The following is a 21,353-nucleotide window of genomic DNA, read 5'->3' as shown; positions in this document are numbered from 1 at the left end:
TCCAGTTACAGTGCAGATTTAGTGCAGTCGCAGCACAGATTTTTTTGTATGGGGTACCAAGCATATTTTTCTTAGCAAGATGGACTGCATATAGTCATTCATTTCGCAGGGAAATGAGAAGTATGTTCAAGGAAGCCTCTTTCTATTGGAATGGAAGAAACCAAGATTTAGGTCATTTTTTGGCATGGAGGTTTACTCCAAAGAAATTTTCATGAGGTGAATCTCTTCTTAAACCACTGGCTTATATGGAAACAGAAGATTCTGCTGTTGCATATTCTACTATTTTACATATTTAAACAATGTTTATATTGATGATTTTATTTATTTAATCACAAAAAATGAAAAAAATAATAAATGTGAATATCCATTAGCTATGGTAATCTTGAAATGCTCATTAAATTGGTCAACTCGATGGTGAGATCAGATGAAATATGACTTGTTGTTTTCTGGGCAAATACTGCTCATAGGTTTACAGTGGGTTTAATAACTCCATGGCCTCCAGTGTTTCTGGTTCCAATTCAGGCACTATCTTCAGGGAAAAGGTATGCCATTCATTTCGTAAGTCATTCATTTCCCTGAAGATGATGTGCGACTCAGGAGCCAAAATGTTAGAGGACATAGAGTCATTATCCCAGTTGCAAACCAAAGAGCAGTTCATGGGGTAAGATTTACCGTGAAAAAATTAAGAAATAGGTAAAAGGTGAATATCAGATTGTGCATGAAAATTTTTTAGGAAAAATAAAAGCTAGTTTCAGTGAGAGTTTAGGTTGAGAAAAATTAATTTTATAGTTTAATTCATAAGTGAAGATCAGAGAACTCTTCTTTCTTTTAAGAGTTCTTTTTAGCATTATTGGATGTGTTAGGTTCAAAGAGGACACTTATCACACAGTATTTCATCACATGAAGATTGTTACATATGTTACTATAGCTCAGACCAATATTTTTCTAACATAATAGCGTAAACTGTAAAGTTAGGTCTCCAATTTTTTTTGTCATTGAATAGGACATATACAGGGTCTGTTATATAAGTATCGGGACTGATTCCAAAAATAAAAATTTATTGCAATTATCATAATATTTACTTAATAACCTTCATAGTACATTCCTCTTGCATCAATACACTTAGTTCAGTGTGTCTGCCACTCATCAAAAGCCCGCTGGAAGTCAGTTTCCAGGATACTGTGGAGAGCCTTTATTGTCACCACTTGAACTGCCTCGATGGAATCGAACCGATATCCTTGAGCTCCCTTTTCATTCCTGGAAACAAGAAAAAGTCAGGTGAAGCTATGTGAGGGCTGTAGGGGGGGTGAGGCAACGTCACCACGACGAATTTTGCCAGCAGGTGCCACACAACAATTGCACTGTGGCATGGCGCATTGCCATGGTGAAGTTTCCGATTCTTGGCAATGGCTGATTACATGAGCGTTATGCGATGTCGCACCAGTTTTGCGCACATTTCCTCATCACAAGATCCTCTGTTACAATGGTGTGGATGTTTACGAGTGAAAGGTCGGTCTCCTCACTGATGGTTAAACGCTTGTCAGAGTCAATTACATTTTTCATTTTGTTCACCTGAGCATCGGTTCGAGTGGTCATCGGGCATCCGACATGGTGCTCTTCTTCTACGAGCTCCCGGCCTTCCTTAAACATTTTGTGCCGCTCAAAAACTCTTGTGCGGCTTAAGGCATCATCCCCATAAGCCTGCTTAATGAGTTAAAAGGCGTCCAATTGATGACTGTAAACCTATGAGCCCAGAAAACAACAAGTCATATTTCATCTGATCTCACGATCAAGTTGACCAATTTAATGAGCTAATATAGAGCCCCAATATATTTCCAGTCTGACAGAAGTGATAAATTAAGAGATATGTTTGGCCGAACAGATAGGTATGGGAATTTGTTTTTTCCCCGAACCATAAAGGACTTATAAATGCTAGTCCTAAATTCGTTAGAGCACTTCATTTTTATGTGTAAACGGCTGGTTTCCCGAGTTTAACCTTTCCCTCTCGGGAACCTTTCCCTAGTTTAATGCAAAACTTCACAACATAGCATTGCTCGACAGTGGGCTTCATGCTGGGAAGCGACGACACCACAAACAATCACACGTCACAACAATGAACCTGCTGTCTCAACACATACCCAAAGGTGACTGAACTAAAGTGCGCCGGAGTGGTGAGGGACCCCTCTACCGAGCTGACAAGTCAGACCCCCATCCACCGCATTGTTGAGGCTACAGTGAACCAGTACCGATACTTATTGAATAGACCCTGTATTTCCATTGTTGGATACATCTTTATATAAAGGTCATGGCTTCCGCTATTTCTCAATGTAGTCACCCTGGCCCTTGATGACATTCCTCATCCGCATGATGAACTTTTGAATCCCATCATCATACCGGCTTCTGTCCTCGTTGCGAAGATAGGTGTTGACCTCCTCTTGTACCTCGTCATCAGTCGCAAACTTCATCCCTCCTAGGTCTTTGTTCAGGGTGAGCAACATGTATAAATTACTCGGTATGATGTCAGGGCTTTACAGAGGGTGCCCAATCACATTCCTCCAAAACTTTGAGATCAGTTCCTGCAGATGCACATTGTTGTTATGATATGAGACCTTCTTCATCAGCATCCCTTGAAGTTTGTTCTTGATTGTGTCTCAAAGCTTTTGCAGTGTTTAGTAGTACCTTTTCGTATTGACAGTGATTCCATGGGGCATGGAATTCACCAACAATATACTACCTTTCGGTCCCAAAACACGTGTTGCCATGACCTTCTTGGCTGACATAGTTTGTTTGACCTCTTCCATTTTTGGAGACGTCGGGTGTCACCTGATTGCTTAGACTGATGCTTCATATGGGGGGTAAAGTGGTGAACCCAGGTTTCATCACCCGTTACGACAGAGTCCAAAAACCATCCCCTTCCTCTTCATAATGGTGCACAACTTCTTCCACACGCTGCTTCTGGCCTTTGGTGAGCTGTTTGGGCCCCCACTAGGCAATGGACATTTGAGCAGCCAGGAAAGAACTCTTGTTATCATTTACAAGCGTTTTTAACTTCCATGCATATTTCATCATAAACTTCAACCAATTGGTGATGAATGTCGATAGGTGCCTCCTTTTTTGCAGTCAAAAATCGTACGACCAACCAAATTGAAATCGAAACAGATCGGGAAGCTCCATGGAGACTGCTGCTATGCCAACAATGAGCGGTCAAAAATGCCTTGTGGCAGTTGAGAGTGGTAGTGGAGGAACCAAGGAACACAGTAGTGTTGGCAGATTTTGCCAAGCACTTCATGCGGCGATGCAACGACTTAGCAGATTTTATTTATAAGTTTACCCTTGTAATACTATACTTTGGTCATGATCATCAAAATGATTATCTTCTGCTGTGCTGCGGGCCATTATGACCGAGTAATGAATTACCTTTGCCATTCCAAGCAAGCTTTCAGTTTCAATAGCAATGGGTGTGTGTTTAGGGCTTCATCACTCTCTGACTTACTACAGCCATGTAATAGCTAATCTCATAAAACCCTACAGTTATGATAAGTTGAAGGTTTTAGATTTGAATTTGGCTCCATAGACTAAATTGTCAATGATGCAATAGCAGTGACTGTAATAATGGGAAACTGGCAATATGTGAATTTTTGTTTGAAAACGAGGGAAGGGAGACAAAGGGAAAAATTTCCCCAAATAAAACTCATATTAAAAATGTGAAGTCTAAATATAGGCTACGGTAAGCACCTAGCTAACAATACGTTCATCTACATCAATACACAACCTGCAAGGCAACTCAATAAGCATGTGTCAGGAGGACACTAACCTCTGCAAGAATATTAAAAAATATGAGTGCTTGTTGCAATGGATTTGCGAATACCTGTAATAACTACTTAAGCTCCAATCAACCTTGCATTTGTTGCAGTCTCTTTTTTTTTGGGGAAAAACAAATTCTTCTACCTAATAATTCGCCTTTTTGAGAGATCTGTTGTTATTGTACTTTGTGTATGCTTGAGCTTGAGGCTTGAGGAGCTGGTTATGCCTTTAGCTTGTGCACTTATATTTCCTGAAAAGTGTCCTTAGTTATCAATTTTAGGCATAGTCTTCAGAGGCGTAAACATGAATATGCTGCTCTGTGGAATGCTGTGTCTAACAGCATAACCCTCTTTGTTCTGAAATCAGAAATCACAAAGGTTAGATGATATCTAGAATACTAAGTTATTGTTCCTGGGCTGAATTTTGGGAGTCAAGGTTCATGCTATAGTCAAGGAAAACTATTTTTCCTGGTGACAATTATCTCTCAACTATATCATACGATTCAACTAGACTTTGATTTGGTGAAATCTTTTTGAATAGGTCTAACTTAGCATAGGGATGGAAGGGACATAAGCTCAGGACTGTTAGATGCAATGCTGTGAGGACTAAATGATTCACAGTATCTGTAAAATGTAGCTCACAAGCAATGTTATGTGGATATTGTTGTGTAACATTGCTGAAGCTGTATTGGTGTCACCTGTATTTAACGACTGTTCAACAATTCGTGCATTCTCTGCCATACAGGTGCCATGTTTTCATTTTCTTTGGAGTGGAGGACAGCATATTGGGACAGTGAAGGCGTCTGCCCCAGTGCCTACTTTTGCAATAATCGCCCAAAATTTAGTTCATTCTTGTTTTTGCTCTGAGTATTTCATGGAATGTTAGCACAGTGTATGCCCTAAATAGATCACCATTGCTGTCCGCAAGCATCTATCTTAATGATTTGATGAAGATGATAAAATGTTTTATTTCATTTTCACATTATCATGATTTTAATAATTCAGAGAGTGTTTCATTTACCTCTCCACTCAACTCTTATCTCAGCTAGTCTTTGAACAGTAACAAAATTATTTTGTTCTACATCCGTCAGTAACTTCTCCATATATCTCATCTTAGGGCTTCCTTACACTTGTTCATCAATTTCATTAGACCATCGTATCTTGTGGTGTGGGTGATTATGTTCCCAAGGTTTGAAAACACTTCTATTCTTCTTAAATATTCCAAATAACACATATGATCTATCCATTTGATTTCAACTTCTTCTCTAATACCACAATTTAAAAGCTGGTTTGCGTGTTTTAGCAACTCAATGGAACCATAAATGCAAGGATAAAATTAAATTCCTGCTCCAAATACTTACTTTCCACTTCAGCTGCTGACAAAGCATTTTGTCAGTAGCTGAAGTGGAAAGCGGAAATGAGGAATTCACATTATGCCTACTGATGTTATGTAATTGTCAGTAGAAGCCTTCCTTGATTTCAAGGAACAGAATAACATACCATATACTTCTTCACTGCATTACTGAATAATATTAACTATAGGGTGATAGCTTTCCACATGATATGTGACTTAAACTTTGAGGAAACCGAAGTATTTATGTGAGCTTCTCTTACTCCCCAGGTTTGCTTCACCATACGACTATGATGGTTCAACCCAGTGCTCACCAGAAATGAGGAGGAGATCTCAGGTCTACGAAGCGCAATCCTCCAGGCAGCCTCCTCCTCCACCACCCTCCTCAGCCCTCCACACGCCTCCACACCACCATTTCGCTCACAGCCCCAACCATCCCCCTTCAACGCCTGCATACCCAACGCCCCCTCACCCGTACAGGGGGCAGCCGTCGTCCAGCCAACAGCCCCCGCCACTCCCATCACAACCGCCTCCCCTGCCAACCTCACAGCCACCCACGACAACAATGCCCCCACCATTACAACCATCGCCACAGCATCATCAAACACCCATTCCCCCACAACCACTGTACTCTCATCAAGCGGGTTTACCTCCACAACCCATCCACACCCAGCCAATGCAGTATCCGCCCCCATTCTCGCCATCCCAGCCACTCCCACCGCACCCGGTGCAGGCTTACGCCCCCAACCAGCACCACTACCCTCCGCACCACCTTCCTCCACAAATGTCCCACCACCGTCAGCCACCACCAGGGCAGATTCCCCTCCAGCCTCAACACATGTATCCTCACCACCACCAACCCCACCGGACCACCGCCCCTCAAGGGGCCCCGCCGCCTCCCCACGTCCCGCCTCCACAGCCCCACCAGGCCCCCAACAACCCACCTCCGGCCCCACAGCAATCCTCGCAGCCCAGTCCTGTTCCCGACGCGGGGCCTCCGCAACAGCCCGCGGTGCCACAAGAAGGGCTGCCCCCTCCGCCCCCGGCGTCTGCCGCCCCCCATCAGACTCCTCCCCCCCTTCCGGCCTCCCACCCGCCCACCCCCACCCCACCGTCCCCCTCGCTCCCGCCCCCTTCGCAGCCCCCCTCCCCGCGACCCCACCACCACCACCTCCCCCCAAAGTCCCTCTCGCTGGAGGCCATAGTCCATGTGGTAGATCGGCCGGGGCCCTCGACTTCTGCCCAGCCGGACGGGGCCTGCGCCAGGGAGCCTTCCTCCATCCTGTCCAACGGGGGCAGGGCCCAGGAGGCCCTCTCTCCGCCGCAGGCACCGCGAGGGGTCCTGCTGTCGCCCTCCTCGGAAGGTGGCCGGAGGAATGGGGAAGCTTCTGCAGGTGGGGGGTCGGGCGCCCGGCCCCGCTTGGGTGTTCGCTTCATGCCGGACGAGGTGGTGATGGACGAGGACGACCGCTGGGCCCTGCGGAAGACGGCCTCCGACTCGAACGCGAGGGACCCAGCGGCGTGGAACCGCTGGAGGTCGCGGCGCATCTCGCTGGACGACGGCAGCTGCTCCACGTGCTCCTCTTCGAGTTCATCCTCGGACGACGAGGCCGTCTACCGCCTTCCGCCGCAGAGGGCTTACGGCGGCGTGCGCATCTCCTACGTACCCAATGACGCGCTCGCCTACGCCAGGGATGGTCTGCAGCCGAGGCAGAGGTCCACTTCCACCAGCGGCCCAATGTCCCCTGGTAAGGACGACAAGAGCTGCATCATATCCTGAGGGCAGTCGGATTCGTGTGGGAAGTGAATCGAATTTCGTCCTTTCCGTTATGCGGCCGTATGAGTTAGCCAATAGGTCACTAGTCTGGCTTATGATGTTATTGTCACGCACGGGACGGATTTTAAAGGGTTGTGTCAAGCCTTAGGGGCCATATACCCAGGGAAGGACGACGAGGATTGCATTATACCCTAAGGGCGATCAAAGTATTTCTGAACATAAAGTAATGTTTTCGCTGTGGGTAAATAAATGTCTCAATGGTTGACCAGCGTGGCTGAAAGTGCTCGAGAAGGAAAGTTTTTTGACGCGTAAATGAGTTTTGCATTTGCCTTGCGGCTGAATGAGTCAGTTGGTGTGTGTCTATCTGAAGCCAAGGCTCACGTCGACCAGCGGACAAATTTCTTCAGGAAAGGACGACTAGCGTTGCGTTATATCCTGAGGTCACGTGGAATCTTGTGCAATGAGAACAGTGAGTTTTTCTGTTTGTGTTGCGGCTGAATCAGTCAGCCCATTGGTGGTTACCTGGCTCTTGGAACTCATGATGCTGGAACTAATTCCAGCCTCAGCAGAGATCCATATAAAACAGCGCGCGAATGTCTTCAGGATAGGACTACAAGGTTGGTGTGGTATTATACGGTATTCTGGCGTAACAATTTGCACAATTTTCTGTTTCTTGTGAGTGCTTCGCCAGTGAATGAGCTTGACAGTCCGTGACAGGGTCGCTCTGATTGAACTGGTGAGGTTAAATCTTGTTGGGAAATATGAGGCACTTAACTTTGATTTCTTCGGTCATATTGCGGCTGAATGAGCAAGCCAAGCAGTGGTTCATTGAACTCGTGTTGCCATTGACTGCTAATTCAGTTGCCGCGTTTGTGCACCTTATTGAGTCAGTTGCGATGTTGGTGCCCCAGTGAAAGGATGCCGATGATCTCTGACATTATGGTAATTCTTTGTTTCTGAGTTAATAAAAAGGTGGCTTCTTTGGCAACAGAGACTTGGAGAGAGGAAAGAACGATATATTCGTCACTGGCAAATAGATGTATCCCACCTAAGATCCTTGAGTATGGAGATTTAATCGTGTTCATTGGAATGGCTATAGTTCTCTCTCTCTTGTGACCTGTTTAACTTCCTGGATATTTTTTGACATCCTGAGAAGCGACTCTATCGAATGGAGACAGTAGAAGAACTGTGGACTCCTAATTGTTTTTTTCTTTTGTCAACTTGAGCGAAAGAAGTGCTCAAAGGATGCTTTGTCGTGTTTTTTACGGACTTTTATTTTTGTCTGACGATGTTTATTTTAAGGTGAGTTTTTGGTTGTCCGGGGATTGAGTCAGGTTGTCACTCATGAGTGAAGGAAACCGTTCAATGTGAGTATCAGGCAGTGTGCACATACTATGTGGCCGAAATGTATCTTTTAATGACTCTGTTAGGGAAGTTTAGGCCATCAGTTCATTTGGTCCTTTAGGGTCTTATATTTCAAGACTTTTGCCACGCCTTTGTCGCTGTCGAATGAGTACAATATTTTTTCAAAAAATAGCGATTAACTCGTGTAAATAATTGAGTAGGGTCAATTATTCATGAAATTACTGTTATTCACGGGATAACCCGTGGTAGTGTTTATAGATAAGTTTTAAGTCATGTGGAAGTCGACGGCGAACTCTCGTATGATCTTTTGCGCTGAAGCAAAAATCATCTGTGACTATCTTGCCGTGGTGTCCTTAGTGACGTGGGTATGAAGTATTGATTTAAGAGCATATCAGATGCCTTTAATGACATAGATGTTTTAAAAGTTTATTTTTATGAGATTTTTTCAATGTTTTGTTGATGAAATAAAATATTTTTAGAATTAAATGAATCTTTGTTTTATTGATTTCATTGGAAGCTCATCGGGTCCGTTTTGGCTCTCGATCACGTGATATTTATCCAGTCGTTTTCTCAAGTCTTGGATTTGAGTTCAAATTTTCATTGTAACTCCTGAGGCACTGTTGTAATGTAGTTTTTTACAGTTTTACTCATCAATTGTTGAACGTCATTACCAGTGACTTATATGCGCTGCAATGGTCATTATCTAACGGTAATTTTCCTGCGCTTTCAAGGGTTGGTATAAATTTGATTTTAGCGATGAAATTTCTCTCCGGTCACTGAAGTGCTTTTGAGTGTTTTATACATTAGCATATGCATGTCTGATTTTAGAGGTTAAGTTGAAAGCTTTTCTCGCCTTGTTAGGAGAAAACATTTCCTTCCCTTGGTTAAACATTAATAGTGATTGGGTTCGTCCTATTCAATTATTTTGTTTGTAAAATGTTCCGAACAAGTTGTGAAAAGTTTAATAATTAGAGTAAATTATATGAGATTAAAAAGTTATGTTGAAATTAAGTAATACATTAGTTAAAGTTAAATTAAAACGTCAAAGGTTTACAATTCTTATGGTATTGATGTTAGTTCCCAATCGAACTCTCCGCATGGTTTATTAATTTTTTTGGCATTCATAGCCTTCACTTTTGTCCGAGATTTTTTACTTGATTTGACGCCAAAAGGAAGCTGATCGTGGGGTGTGTCCCATGAGAGTGTGGTCTCTTTTTATGCAGGGCTGTCTTCAACGCCTCACCGCCAAATTTGGCCAACTGCGGCGTCGCCACCCACCCAGAAGGATTCGCCCACCGTACTCAAATCCACCCAAGCTGCATCGCACGGGCACTCCGGAAAACACGGTCATTGCTCGACCACTCGTTTTCAAGTCGGGTGAGATAAGATGAAATCTCCTCGGCAATGACCTTTAAAGGATCGCTCAGAGGCGGTCGAGTCAAATATTGCGCGGGCGGCTAATAATGGTTTAGTTTGACAGTGCTTCTTCATAACTTTGAGGCATAACTTATAGTATATACCTAATCACTTGACGTATATGCCTGATTTTGGCTCGAAACAACAATAACTTGACGATGAACCTATTTACGCAGAGTGTCTAACCGAAATTTTGTTTGGATCGGTGAAGTTAGAGCTCAATTCTTCTAAGTCGCAGGTACGTGAATTGACACTTTCATGGTAAGATGGAAAATTCTTTCCCTTAAGTTGGGTGTGCCTTACACTGATTTGAATTGTTCAAATCGGTTTTCCTTACTATAGGTTGATTGCTAATGGTTGCGACTGGAATTTTTTGTCTTAGAAAAACTTTCATTCCAGAGGCTGGGCTCATTACTTCGTCCGAATAAAAATTTTCAATCACAACGAACACCTATCGTGATGCAAATCACTCAAAATCAACCAATCGCGTAGGATGCGAAAGGGAATAATTTCAATCAGTGTGAAGCACACCCTCCCCGAAACACTATGTCCTTCGTGGAATATTCTTTGGGGGCGTTCAAAAAGTTTTGCCCGAGCTTTGAACCCCGTACCAACCAAACCAAGCGCAGTCCATTGTATGACCACGCTCCCCTACGTAATGTAATACCGCTGCTGCATGTCTAAAAAAAAGTCCCAGTCAAAGAGAAATGGGCTGGGCTTCCATAGTACGGTGATAACCAATCATTTAAAGCAAGGGATTTGATTCTTTCCCAGCGAATGGTGGCTGTGAATGTTTCTTGGGCTTTCCACCAGGTTAGGCACTCCATTTCTGCCGACGTTTAGAAGAAAAAGTACTTTGTCGAAACATCAAAAGAAATGGAGTGCCTAACCCGAAAGGGATACCCGAGAAACATTCGCAGCAATCATATAAAGCCTTCAGTTTGTCAGGCGAGGACTGTTCCCCGCTGTCACCGAGGACGGCAGTCGTGCGCTCATCGCCGTTCGCATCCCACCTCTCGGTCACGGTCGCCCTCTTGATCTTCGCGTCCATGAGGAAAAGAGGCAGGTCTCGCGCGTTGGAATCTCCGATTGGTGAAGGTCCCCGGGGTTTCAGCGGGGCGGGGCGAGAGGGGGGAGGCTGGCCGCTGGGAGGGGTCGCAGAGAGGCAGACAGTCCATCTGCGGCGGCCGCTCGACACGTGAGGTCCGCTGAAGAAGATTGTGTGCCGTCTCGCCCCTCGCAACGAAGGCTGGTGGTGGCGCAGTACAGCCACTGCGGAAGTACGAAGACGTCGCTTAAAGTTAACTCGCGTGGAATCATTTTCCGGCGAGGTGTCATAGCTCCCACACGGTGCATTTGAACAGTCGAAAAGGCCTCTGGTAGGGTGTTGTGGCAGGGTGATTTCAACTCCCGCATTTAGAAATTCGTCCCATTTCAAGGCCAGACTTCCCTGGTGATGGAGGGAGGAAAAGGAGCTTGGATAACGATGCAAGGTAAGTCCTGTGAACCTATTTTCTTGATCATAATCTTTCTAACGGCAAGATTCCCTTCAAGTAATCAATGTTGTCCATAACTTGATGCTCGTTTACCAAATCGTTCATGTCGCGTAAAAACGCTGATGGCACCTCGAATGCGTTTCATGCCGTATTCCTTGTAACACGGCTGGAAACTTCAATATCTACATCTGCATAATATTCTGCGAGCCATTTCTAGGGTGTATGGCTGGGGGTGCAATAAGATCCCCACGTGCAGACCACACGGTCATAAAAATATTACGCGAAATAGCGAAATATTCGTCCAAATTGCTGGAAAGCCAAAACTTGCCAACGGCTAGTAATTCCTTCAGAAAATCAATTTAGTGTTAGAACAAAGGGAATATAAAAACATGTAATGAGTCGTCCTAGCGAGTGATGCCATTTGTTAATCGAGACACTGTTGCTATCCTAATAGTACGAGAAAAGAATGACATTTTAGCTCTCTGTTTTGCATTCCATTTCCTTTATTTTCTTCTAGTGATCATGTCTACCATAGCACGACGGTAAACAAAGGATATATTTTATGTTTTTCGTCGAAGAAAATAATCTTTTCCTAATTTACGAAGTAAATTTGACCTACACTTTGCTCTACGCTCCAGCAAAAATGTTAATCCTTACTCACCTAACATCTTGGAAGCAATGCCCTTTTTATCTCAAAAACTCATCACAATTCTGGCCGCTCTGCCCTTTACTTATTGATTTCAGGTATCAGCCCTGCTATGTGTGCCACACGTAAGACAACATATTCCAAGTGAGGTCATACTACTTAACATAACTTCAAGCGTTAATCGCAGTTTATTAATGGGCATTTCCATGAAAATGTTAAATTTTTCTCTCAATTAAAATTTAGGCTGGAAATATTTTATCTTTATAAATCAACAGCTAAATAATTGAATTTTATGAAATCAGCATTTGAAAACTTAATCCAGAGCATTATTAAAAGTTTTACAATTATACTTCGATTCACAGAGTTTTGAAGATGTTTGAAGTCATTACACTTAGGAGGTTGACGCAACAGTAATTCCGTCAATGTTAATTTTGGGCATATTAAGAAGGTATTTCGATAATAAATTTTGTTTCTCTACATGAACATCACCTTCATAAATGTTTTTTGATCATACATAGGTAGAAGTTTTGCAACTTTTACGTCTTTTACAATTTTATCGAAATATCCTATTTCATAGTTTTCTCTAAAGGTAATTCCGTCACAAATGGAATTGCCCTAATATGATAATTCTCTGAATTCGCGTAAAGGTCATAATAGAGTAGAAACATATCAAACGGTGAGGTTTGCAATCCCCGAGAAATATATTATTTATGAAATAAATCAGAGGGCAAAAATATCGTCTGTCAGCCTCCATGATTTTGAAATGATGAAGAGTTTACTATTAAACGCTCATGGTGTTTGTAGCGGGCGTTTTCTTCCGCTATCGGCAGTCGACTACTTTTCCTGTTTTTGTGGACACCAAGTCTTCCCTCCTCTTGTTTAGTCATATCTTCGTATTTGAATTCCTGCTGTGATTGAGTCTCGCAGTTTGTCCTTGAATTTCCACATTTCTGTTCTCTCTGGATGTGTTGGGCTTCTTGACGGACTATTGCGACGCACAGTGGGCGGAAATCGGAAAAAGCCGGACAAAATTACAAAATGGCTTTTTTTGAGTTACAAACTTGAAACTTCGCAGGTATACTCAAATATGATTGAAGTTTATTGATATGTACTTCATTTGACATAGATCCTACCCGTTACTGAGATACAGAGGCTCAAAAGTGAGCAAATTTCCATAAAAACGCCCGTCTTCAATTTTCTCTGAAAATCTTCCAAAGTAAGTGAATGGTGAAGTTATGGGTGGATTCTTGCCGAATAAAAAACCACATAATCTGTTAGCATGGTGTATTTTATTTAATTTTCCGTAATCTTAAAGAAAACAGCCCATAAATTCTTACCGTGCAGTAACAAAATGGCGGATACTGTTTTTCGACGAAGTTTTACATTTAGGTAGAGTTTCAAATAGGTTTTCGGCAAGGTCGCGCAGAGTAACTTATATGAGAGCATCGTTTGAAGATTTCTTGAGGTCTTTATGCAGTTTTCTTTGAAATAAGTTTGCGTCGCCGGAAATTACATTGATTTTTCGATCGCGCGGCAGGGTTCTTCTCCGCGCGTCGGGAGTTGGATTAGCCGCGCCGCGGTAAGGTTATTGAAGCTGTATGGGTTTTAACGCTCAACATTCACCGTTTTTATGTTTTGCTTCAAGACACCGATTCTCAAATGGTCTATGGTGAAGACAGTGGAGGTTTTTCATGCGATGTACTTGCACGTTTCATCGAAGTTCATTTCGTTATCTTTGGATACGATCGAAGTCCATGCTTCTATTAAAAGCGTTCAAACCTCGACAAAGTGAGTTGTTTTCCTGGGACTCATACAAAAAGACCTAGCAGAAAGATACCAGCTGAGACCCTTATACCTTCTTCAATCACCGATCCCTGACCCTCAGGATTCTAATTTCGAAAACGGTCGTTTTATGACACCCTGGAGTGGAGCCCTTGGCCGTCTTAACGGAGGTATTTCCATGGGAACGAAAAAATGAACGATTTTTGTGTCGCTTCAAAAATTGGCTCGCTGAATCCATAACATTTCCGGAATATGCTTTGTATTACTTTCTCAATACTTCTACGGGAGTTGGTATTTTTATAAAAATCTATTTCTTTCAAATTTTTTGAATAAATACTATTCCACATTTAGCTTTACGTTACAAAATTCATACTTTATTCATACGTGCCGACGGATCAATATTGACATAAATGGCGTGAATAAATTATTCTGCGACAACGTTGCGCTTGATAAAGGAAACTTACCCATGCGGGACTAGAACCCGACACTTCTTTGACAAACGAGCATTTTACCCCGCCGCCACCCAAGTCGGCAAATTGAACAAATAACGAACTGCAAAAAGCGTCAATTAATCTAATGTTTTACTCTTGAGATGAATAGATGTTCAAGAAGATGGCTAATAATGCAGTGTTCAGTGACTTAAAATTACTAATTATGAACATAGATTACTGATGGCAACTAAATAATCAAAATTTTATGGACGAAAATTATGGATCGCGTGACAATCTCATGTTCTGCACCTACAGTAAGCACTAGAAAGTTGTTGAAGCAGATACGATGAAGACAGGGTAGTTTAGGTAGACAATTCCACGGGAACTTCTTGATATTTTAAAACGTGTATCATACCCTCATTTCTACTTTGACTGTGGTGAAGGAAAGTTAAGTTCTCTTGAGTGCGCAGAATTTGTGAAAGTGATTTTAATTTGCTTGTGGAGCGTAGAAATTTCTAACTTCCACTTGCCTGTAAGTACGTTTTTGAACAAATCCCCGAACATCTTTTTCAAAATAGTTATTTTAATATATAATATCTATTTTAGCTGAAAATTTTCTTAGCATTCCTTTCCTGACTAAAATAAATTAAAATTTAAATTATCAAATGCCACTGTTTAAATTCCAATCGATACGACATATCCAATATGCATTCAGAAAATCATATGGGGCAGTGCAGCGTACACAAACCAACAGAATATTAATCGATATCAGGTGAACGATATTTTTACATCCCCTAAGTTATTCATGCCCGACGCTATTGCATCGCAGATTTAGAACCCCATGATTCAGCTGTCCTTCAGTGTGTTGCAAACTTAAAACTATCGTTTTTCTTAATTTCGAAATGACTATACTTCCCTGTAGGATAATAAATTATATGGATTTTAAGATTAAGAAAAAATTAGGAAAATAAGGTAAGCAATGTAAGCATTTCTTTTCCGTTGATCATGGTCAGTAGTAAACAGAACTTAATCGTGTAAAATCCAGAGTTGAAATCATTAAGGCCATCCACCTGCCTTTCGATATAGGTAATGTCTTTCTGATTTTGTAACTTCTTTTGTCTCTTTTTTTCACCTAAAGCGGATGGGATGACAAAATCGTGTCGACATCGGCAGTGGATTTTCCCAGATAGTGGCATCTGAAATTGTAGAGCCTATATGTGAGAAGTGCCTCCGATGCAATTTAAATTCTTTATCAAAAGTTTAGAGATAAATGTAATTAACCAAGAGAAAGTGGAAACTTCAGTCGTTACCTGTAGCGCCTTTGTTACCTGCTGCTTTTTAATCAAACTAAGAGATACAAGGGAACTCATGACTAGGAATTTATCTGAAGCATCCACTTGTTGCCACATTTGCTTATATTGAGAGTGGCCTGAACTTCGATCAAAACCGTACTTTGAGATTAATCTGTAGTTCACCACCCCATTTAAATCTTGAGAGGTGGAAGTGGTGGCTAAGCAGGCTATTGTTCCCAATATGGTGTGGTTCAGTGGTGGTTGAAGGTTTACTTCGCACATGGTCTCAGTTATTTTAATTCCTTCGTTATTAGCTGCCTTTTTTTGCTATCGCTATTCTATTATAACTGGGATACAATTCGTGTCCATGGCTCAGAGCTGTCCTACGAAACGACCGATGTTGACGCTTGGTCAAATCAGAGGCAAACATCAATGACAGTGCCTCTTCCACTGTCATCTCAGGGTGGACCTTTTAACTCGTCCTCCACTTTGAAAGAACTCTCTTAGCCCGAGTAGGGGTCGTAGTTGTTATTTCTGCAATTAGGTGAGCTGCTGCAGTGTCTCCCCTCTCTCTCAAACTCACAGATGCCGCGAGAGCAAGCTCAGCAGTAGTGGCAGTAGTTTTTAAAGTTTGAATTTTCTTCTGCGTGATCTAACACATTAGGTGCGACATTTTTTTGGCCGCCCTGGAATGCCTGGCAAATATAATATGAATTTTTTAGCATGAAGCTACAGGGGGAATTTTATTTAGTCAATCAATTTGAGAGGAATTGATTTTTACAAAAATACAATACTCAACCGGCTGTCGTTGAAGTACCGGGAAAGTGATGCATAGCAAATTCTGGAAATGTTATAGAGTCAGCGAGCCAACTTTTGTATCGACACAAAAATCATTCATTAGATCGAGAACTCTCTACCCATTTCTTAAGGTATGGCCATAGAATGCGTTTTGTCAGGAAGTCATTGAGAAATTTCAGAGCATCAGGGCCTTGTCTTAAATTCAGCCTTCGCGATAAATAATGGAGCAAATATTTTTTACCGAGTGAATGATTTTTTTACCAATTCCAATATTATTTTGTAGATATCAAGTCATGTAATAATGTGAGGTGGCATTTTCTATGGAATGGCGGATGGAGCCTATGTAAAATTTAGAAATAATAAATTTGTCGAGCCTATGGTTATCCAATGCCCTAATGCGTACACGGGGAGGAACACATGGTAAACGTGTAAAGATATGAAAATCTGTATGTCAAAGTAGAGCTGAGGGTATGATGCACATCTAAAAAAGCTAGAAGTTCCCATGGAAATACCTCCGTTAAAACTGTGAAGGGCTCCGCTCCAGGGTGTCATAAAACGACCGTTTTCGAAATTAGAATCCTGAGGGTCAGAGATCGGTGATTGAAGAAGGTATAGGGTTTCAGCTGGTATCTTTCTGGTAGGTCTTTTTGTATGAGTCCCAGGAAAACAACTCACTTTGTCGAGGTTTGAACGCTTTTAATAGAAGCATGGTCTTCGATCGTATCCAAAGATAACGAAATGAACTTCGATGAAACGTGCAAGTACATCGCATGAAAAACCTCCACTGTCTTCACCATAGACCATTTGAGAATCGGTGTCTTGAAGCAAAACATAAAAACGGTGAATGTTGAGTGTTAAAACCCGTACAGCTTCAATAACCTTACCGCGGCGCTGCTAATCCAACTCCCGACGCGCGGAGAAGAACCCTGCCGCGCGATCGAAAAATCAATGTAATTTCCGGCGACGCAAACTTATTTCAAAGAAAACTGCATAAAGACCTCAAGAAATCTTCAAACGATGCTCTCATATAAGTTACTCTGCGCGACCTTGCCGAAAACCTATTTGAAACTCTACCTAAATGTAAAACTTCGTCGAAAAACAGTATCCGCCATTTTGTTACTGCACGGTAAGAATTTATGGGCTGTTTTCTTTAAGATTACGGAAAATTAAAGAAAATACACCATGCTAACAGATTATGTGGTTTTTTATTCGGCAAGAATCCACCCATAACTTCACCATTCACTTACTTTGGAAGATTTTCAGAGAAAATTGAAGACGGGCGTTTTTATGGAAATTTGCTCACTTTTGAGCCTCTGTATCTCAGTAACGGATAGGATCTATGTCAAATGAAGTACATATCAATAAACTTCAATCATATTTGAGTATACCTGCGAAGTTTCAAGTTTGTAACTCAAAAAAAGCCATTTTGTAATTTTGTCCGGCTTTTTCCGATTTCCGCCCACTGTGCGACGTTTTGTTTTCCTTTAGTTGCCTCCTATGTTAGTGAAGTGATTAACGTATTTCATCCAAGGAAAAGTTTTGCCGAACCGCTGATAATGTGGTCTGGGAAAAAGAGCGTTGCCTTTGAAAAAAATATATGTAGATTAGTATTCATTTGAATGATGAATTTTTTGATAAAATATCACAACCTTTACGATTTTACTCAGAGAGAGAGAGACCGTTGGTAGCCTAGTGGGTAGAGAATTTAGCTACTGATCGAGGGCGTCCGGTTTCAAATCCCCGATAAAGCCTTCGGACATACCCAAACGAAAATCCTCCAACTGCTAGGCTGCCCAGGGAAAGGAACTGCCCTCCCCACCCTAAATGTGTGGCGTTCACACGCTTGTGGCCTTGTGCGGGGTGAACTCTGCCTTCATACAACCAGATCATTGATCTGAGATAAACCTTCAGGTCGAATTACTGAACTGAATTAAAGAAGAACGTATAGTTTTCATTTTTTAAATAGCTGATTTTGATGGGAACAACCTCATTTAGGATGCACTGCCAATGTTTGGGACCCTAATGAAATAGGCTTAAAACAGAGCTAGAACGCGTGCAGAGAAGAGCTGCCAGGTTCGTGAAAAGTCGTTGCGATAGTCTTGTTAGTGTAACTGATCTCTCAGATAAACTTGAATGGGAATCTCTGTCAGACCGTAGACTAAAAATTAAACTAAACCTTTTAGATAAATTCAAGAGCAGTGTCTTTTCTAACGAAGTTAGCCATATATTACCAAGGCCAACATACTGCGGAAGATCAGATTATATAAATAAAATAAGAGAGATAGAGTGTAAAACAGAGAAATTCAGAATGTCTTTTATTCCACTATCAATATGAGATTATAACGGCAGCGATAGAACTCACAAATAAATTAGATGACTTGTAGTGTAGCCTACTAACTTATGTATACCTTAAGGAATGTTTTTGAATTTTATTATTATTTCTAACAGCAAGTGGTAGTATAATTTGTTAGTATGCGTAACGTTTTTTGGGCCGTGTGGTGTGCATTTGGGAATCCAATTGCATGACATATGCTGGTGATTGATCACCCCCTGCCAAACACCGTAGAGGTGGCTCGGAGGGTATTATGTAGATGTACTGAGTGGGTGAGTGAGGGAATACGTGAGATTTTCACTGTTTTGGGTAAAAAAATCATGCTTTGCTTATGCTAAAAACCGAGTGGTTTGGGAGGTAGAGCTTTCTCGGAAATATTACAGGAAGACTAACTTTCATCTTTGATCTCGGCTAAGGACGAGCTGTCTCTCGTCATAACCTTCATTCATGGCATAGTATTTATTGTCGGTTATTTTATTTTTTATTGCAGGGGTGATTAATCCCATGTTCTCCATGTTTAAAGATGTAGCTTTTACTGAAATCCAATTTTGTACTTACTGGCTTGCTGATGTGTGCATACATTCAGCTCTGAGCGGTGCAATTCCGGTGGATAGGCTCACAAAAATGCAATCGATAGAGCCTAAATGAGTCAATTTTCGGTTTTATGCTGCTCTTATGGTAAGAGTCAAATCGCCTGAAAGATTTCTGCATCTTTTAAACCAAAATTTCATCTGTAATTAATCCAAGTAAACTATGGTACAAATATTTTGTTTTTAATATTCCGTTCAGTAATGTTTTCCGTTACTTTCTGGCGATTTTTGCCTCAGAAGGTGCAAACAGTGCGAATTTTTTGATTCTGCTTTGCGCTATTTCACTCCTCTTTTAGAGTTAAATTTTGGTTCTTCTCCTGTAAACCAATTCTTTTTTTAGCCAAAATTAGATAATTTACTCTTCTAATTGCAAAAAAAAAAATTCTGCTATAATTTATTTTTATTTCTCTTCAGAGTTTAAGTATCTTTAAATATTGACCCCTTCTAAAAGGTATTTGGTAATTTAGGGCTTGTAAAGGAAAGGTTTATTTTTAACACGGGGAAATAATCTGATAAATTTCCTTCAGGATTAGACGTTATCTTTCTCTTATTAATCCTAATACACGTGAAGTCGAATTTCTCCCACGACAGAGGTTTCAGTACCAGTTTCTATTAATATTGGGGGGGCGCAAACCGGGGATTTTTATAAGTAGTGAGTTTAAGGTTTTTTTAAGCATTTTAGAAGAGTCATATGATCAACATTAGAACCCTGATAGCTCGAATCTCGATATCTGGACACTCGGGGAAAATCAACAAGCCTGACACATTTTACCCTCACACCCTCAACGAATTTTTGAGGGGGCTCGGGCCCCCTCAGGCCCCATGGAGTCGGCGCCACTGTTCAGTACTATTTCTTAGTATACAATCTCGTGTAATATTCTATCGTCATTATTGATCAAAAATCCCAAGATTGGTTTGACGCAGCTCTCCATTCCTCTCTCCTATCCGCTAGCCTTTTCATAGCGACGTATTTCTTCTCTTTTACATCCTTTATAACCTGTCCCGTGAAACTCATTCGGGGCAATCCCTTGACCTTCTTCCCTTCCACTTGTACTTCTACGATTGTTTTCATCAGGCCATCATCCCTCATAATGTATCCAGCTAATAAAGTCATCTTTCTTAGGAGAGATTTTGTGGAACATAACTAATAATAATGGTATACGAAGATATCGTATTGTCCAATTTATTAACTGAGTACTAAACGTGTTCCGATTGTTATACAATCATCCTCAGGTACTAATAGAAACTAACTTTAGTTTCTATTAGTACCTGTTTCAAATAGTACCTGAGGATGATTGTATAACAATCGAAACACGTGTATTAATAAATTGTGGACAACGCGATATCTTTGTTTATCATTATCAGCAGTCAACTAAGTTGTCCCATCTTCTCCTAAAGTTTTTTTTAATGACTTCTATGTTCTTCCACTTTTTTCCCTTTCTTTGTCACTTTCTATGCGAAGCATAATATTGTTTGCTGGGGACACATAATACTGTATTCAATTGCTATGCAAGTTTACATGAAATGCCTTTCTGTCCTGCGGACTAATTTTAAAACTGTCTGCCGAATCCTAGTTTATTACGTCGTCAACTTCGCTTCTTTTTATTGCAAGAGCAAGTGTTTGTTTCGACCCGAAGTACCCATAGATAGGAACCCTTCGCGTTTAAGCGCTTTTACTGCGAGTTCTTCTCCAAAGATCCTTTAAAACGCATAAATTCACTGATTTTGTATTTTTAAATGATATTATATTATATTATATTATATTATATTATGTGGCATGTTTTTGTGGTGTAGTAATCACTGTATCTTTTTCGAGCAACAATAGAAGTTAAAATGGTTTTTTATGCATACAGTTATTTCATAAAGTATATAAGAGTAGTCAAAGTTAATTCATTGGTGAGAAGTGTCGACAGTGGAGTGTATTTTGGGATAGAGTTACTAAATAGATTGTAAGTACGCGTACTAGTCCGTGTGCGAAATACGGTGGTTACCTGTAAATACGGTGATTATATCTTAGCATGGTGACCAGCTTGATGTCATCGCAAAAGAGGAATTCAGCGAAAAACTGGTCTTTGCAAATTCAAGGTCCTCGGATTCAAGTTCTGGTCCGAGTCAATGATTTTTTTTTTCCATAATGATTGTCGTAAAAGGTGCGGTGACATCTAGTTCAAACCAGTTCTCATTGTAATTGGTACGTACAATCCTAAGTTACAGCCAAACGTGGTGGGTCCTTCCTTCGAAGAATTAGGGAATCAATGAGGGATAGGGACTACA

The 21,353-nt window shown here is 41.3% G+C and overlaps 2 protein-coding genes across 2 annotated transcripts in view; both read left to right on the top strand.

Annotated features, from left to right (window-relative positions):
* The window catches only part of LOC124158226 (protein prickle-like), a 251,085-nt gene extending 242,303 nt beyond the window's left edge, over positions 1 to 8,782 (top strand). Inside the window, exon 8 of the mRNA XM_046533414.1 lies at positions 5,425 to 8,782. Within this exon, the coding sequence (XP_046389370.1) occupies positions 5,425 to 6,934 (1,510 nt within the window). The 3' untranslated portion in view covers positions 6,935 to 8,782. The remainder of the gene's footprint in view (positions 1 to 5,424) is intronic.
* Positions 8,783 to 11,156: 2,374 nt separating this feature from the next.
* LOC124157946 (serine protease snake-like) overlaps positions 11,157 to 21,353 on the top strand; it is a 79,610-nt gene continuing 69,413 nt past the window's right edge. Inside the window, exon 1 of the mRNA XM_046533055.1 lies at positions 11,157 to 11,205. Coding sequence (XP_046389011.1) covers positions 11,169 to 11,205 — 37 coding nt within the window. The 5' untranslated portion in view covers positions 11,157 to 11,168. The remainder of the gene's footprint in view (positions 11,206 to 21,353) is intronic.

Source organism: Ischnura elegans, chromosome 4 (genome assembly GCF_921293095.1).
Source record: "Ischnura elegans chromosome 4, ioIscEleg1.1, whole genome shotgun sequence".
In the NCBI taxonomy this organism is placed as follows: Eukaryota; Metazoa; Arthropoda; class Insecta; order Odonata; family Coenagrionidae; genus Ischnura; species Ischnura elegans.
Note: the sequence above shows the minus strand (reverse complement) of the source record. Positions and strands in the feature narration are given on the sequence as shown.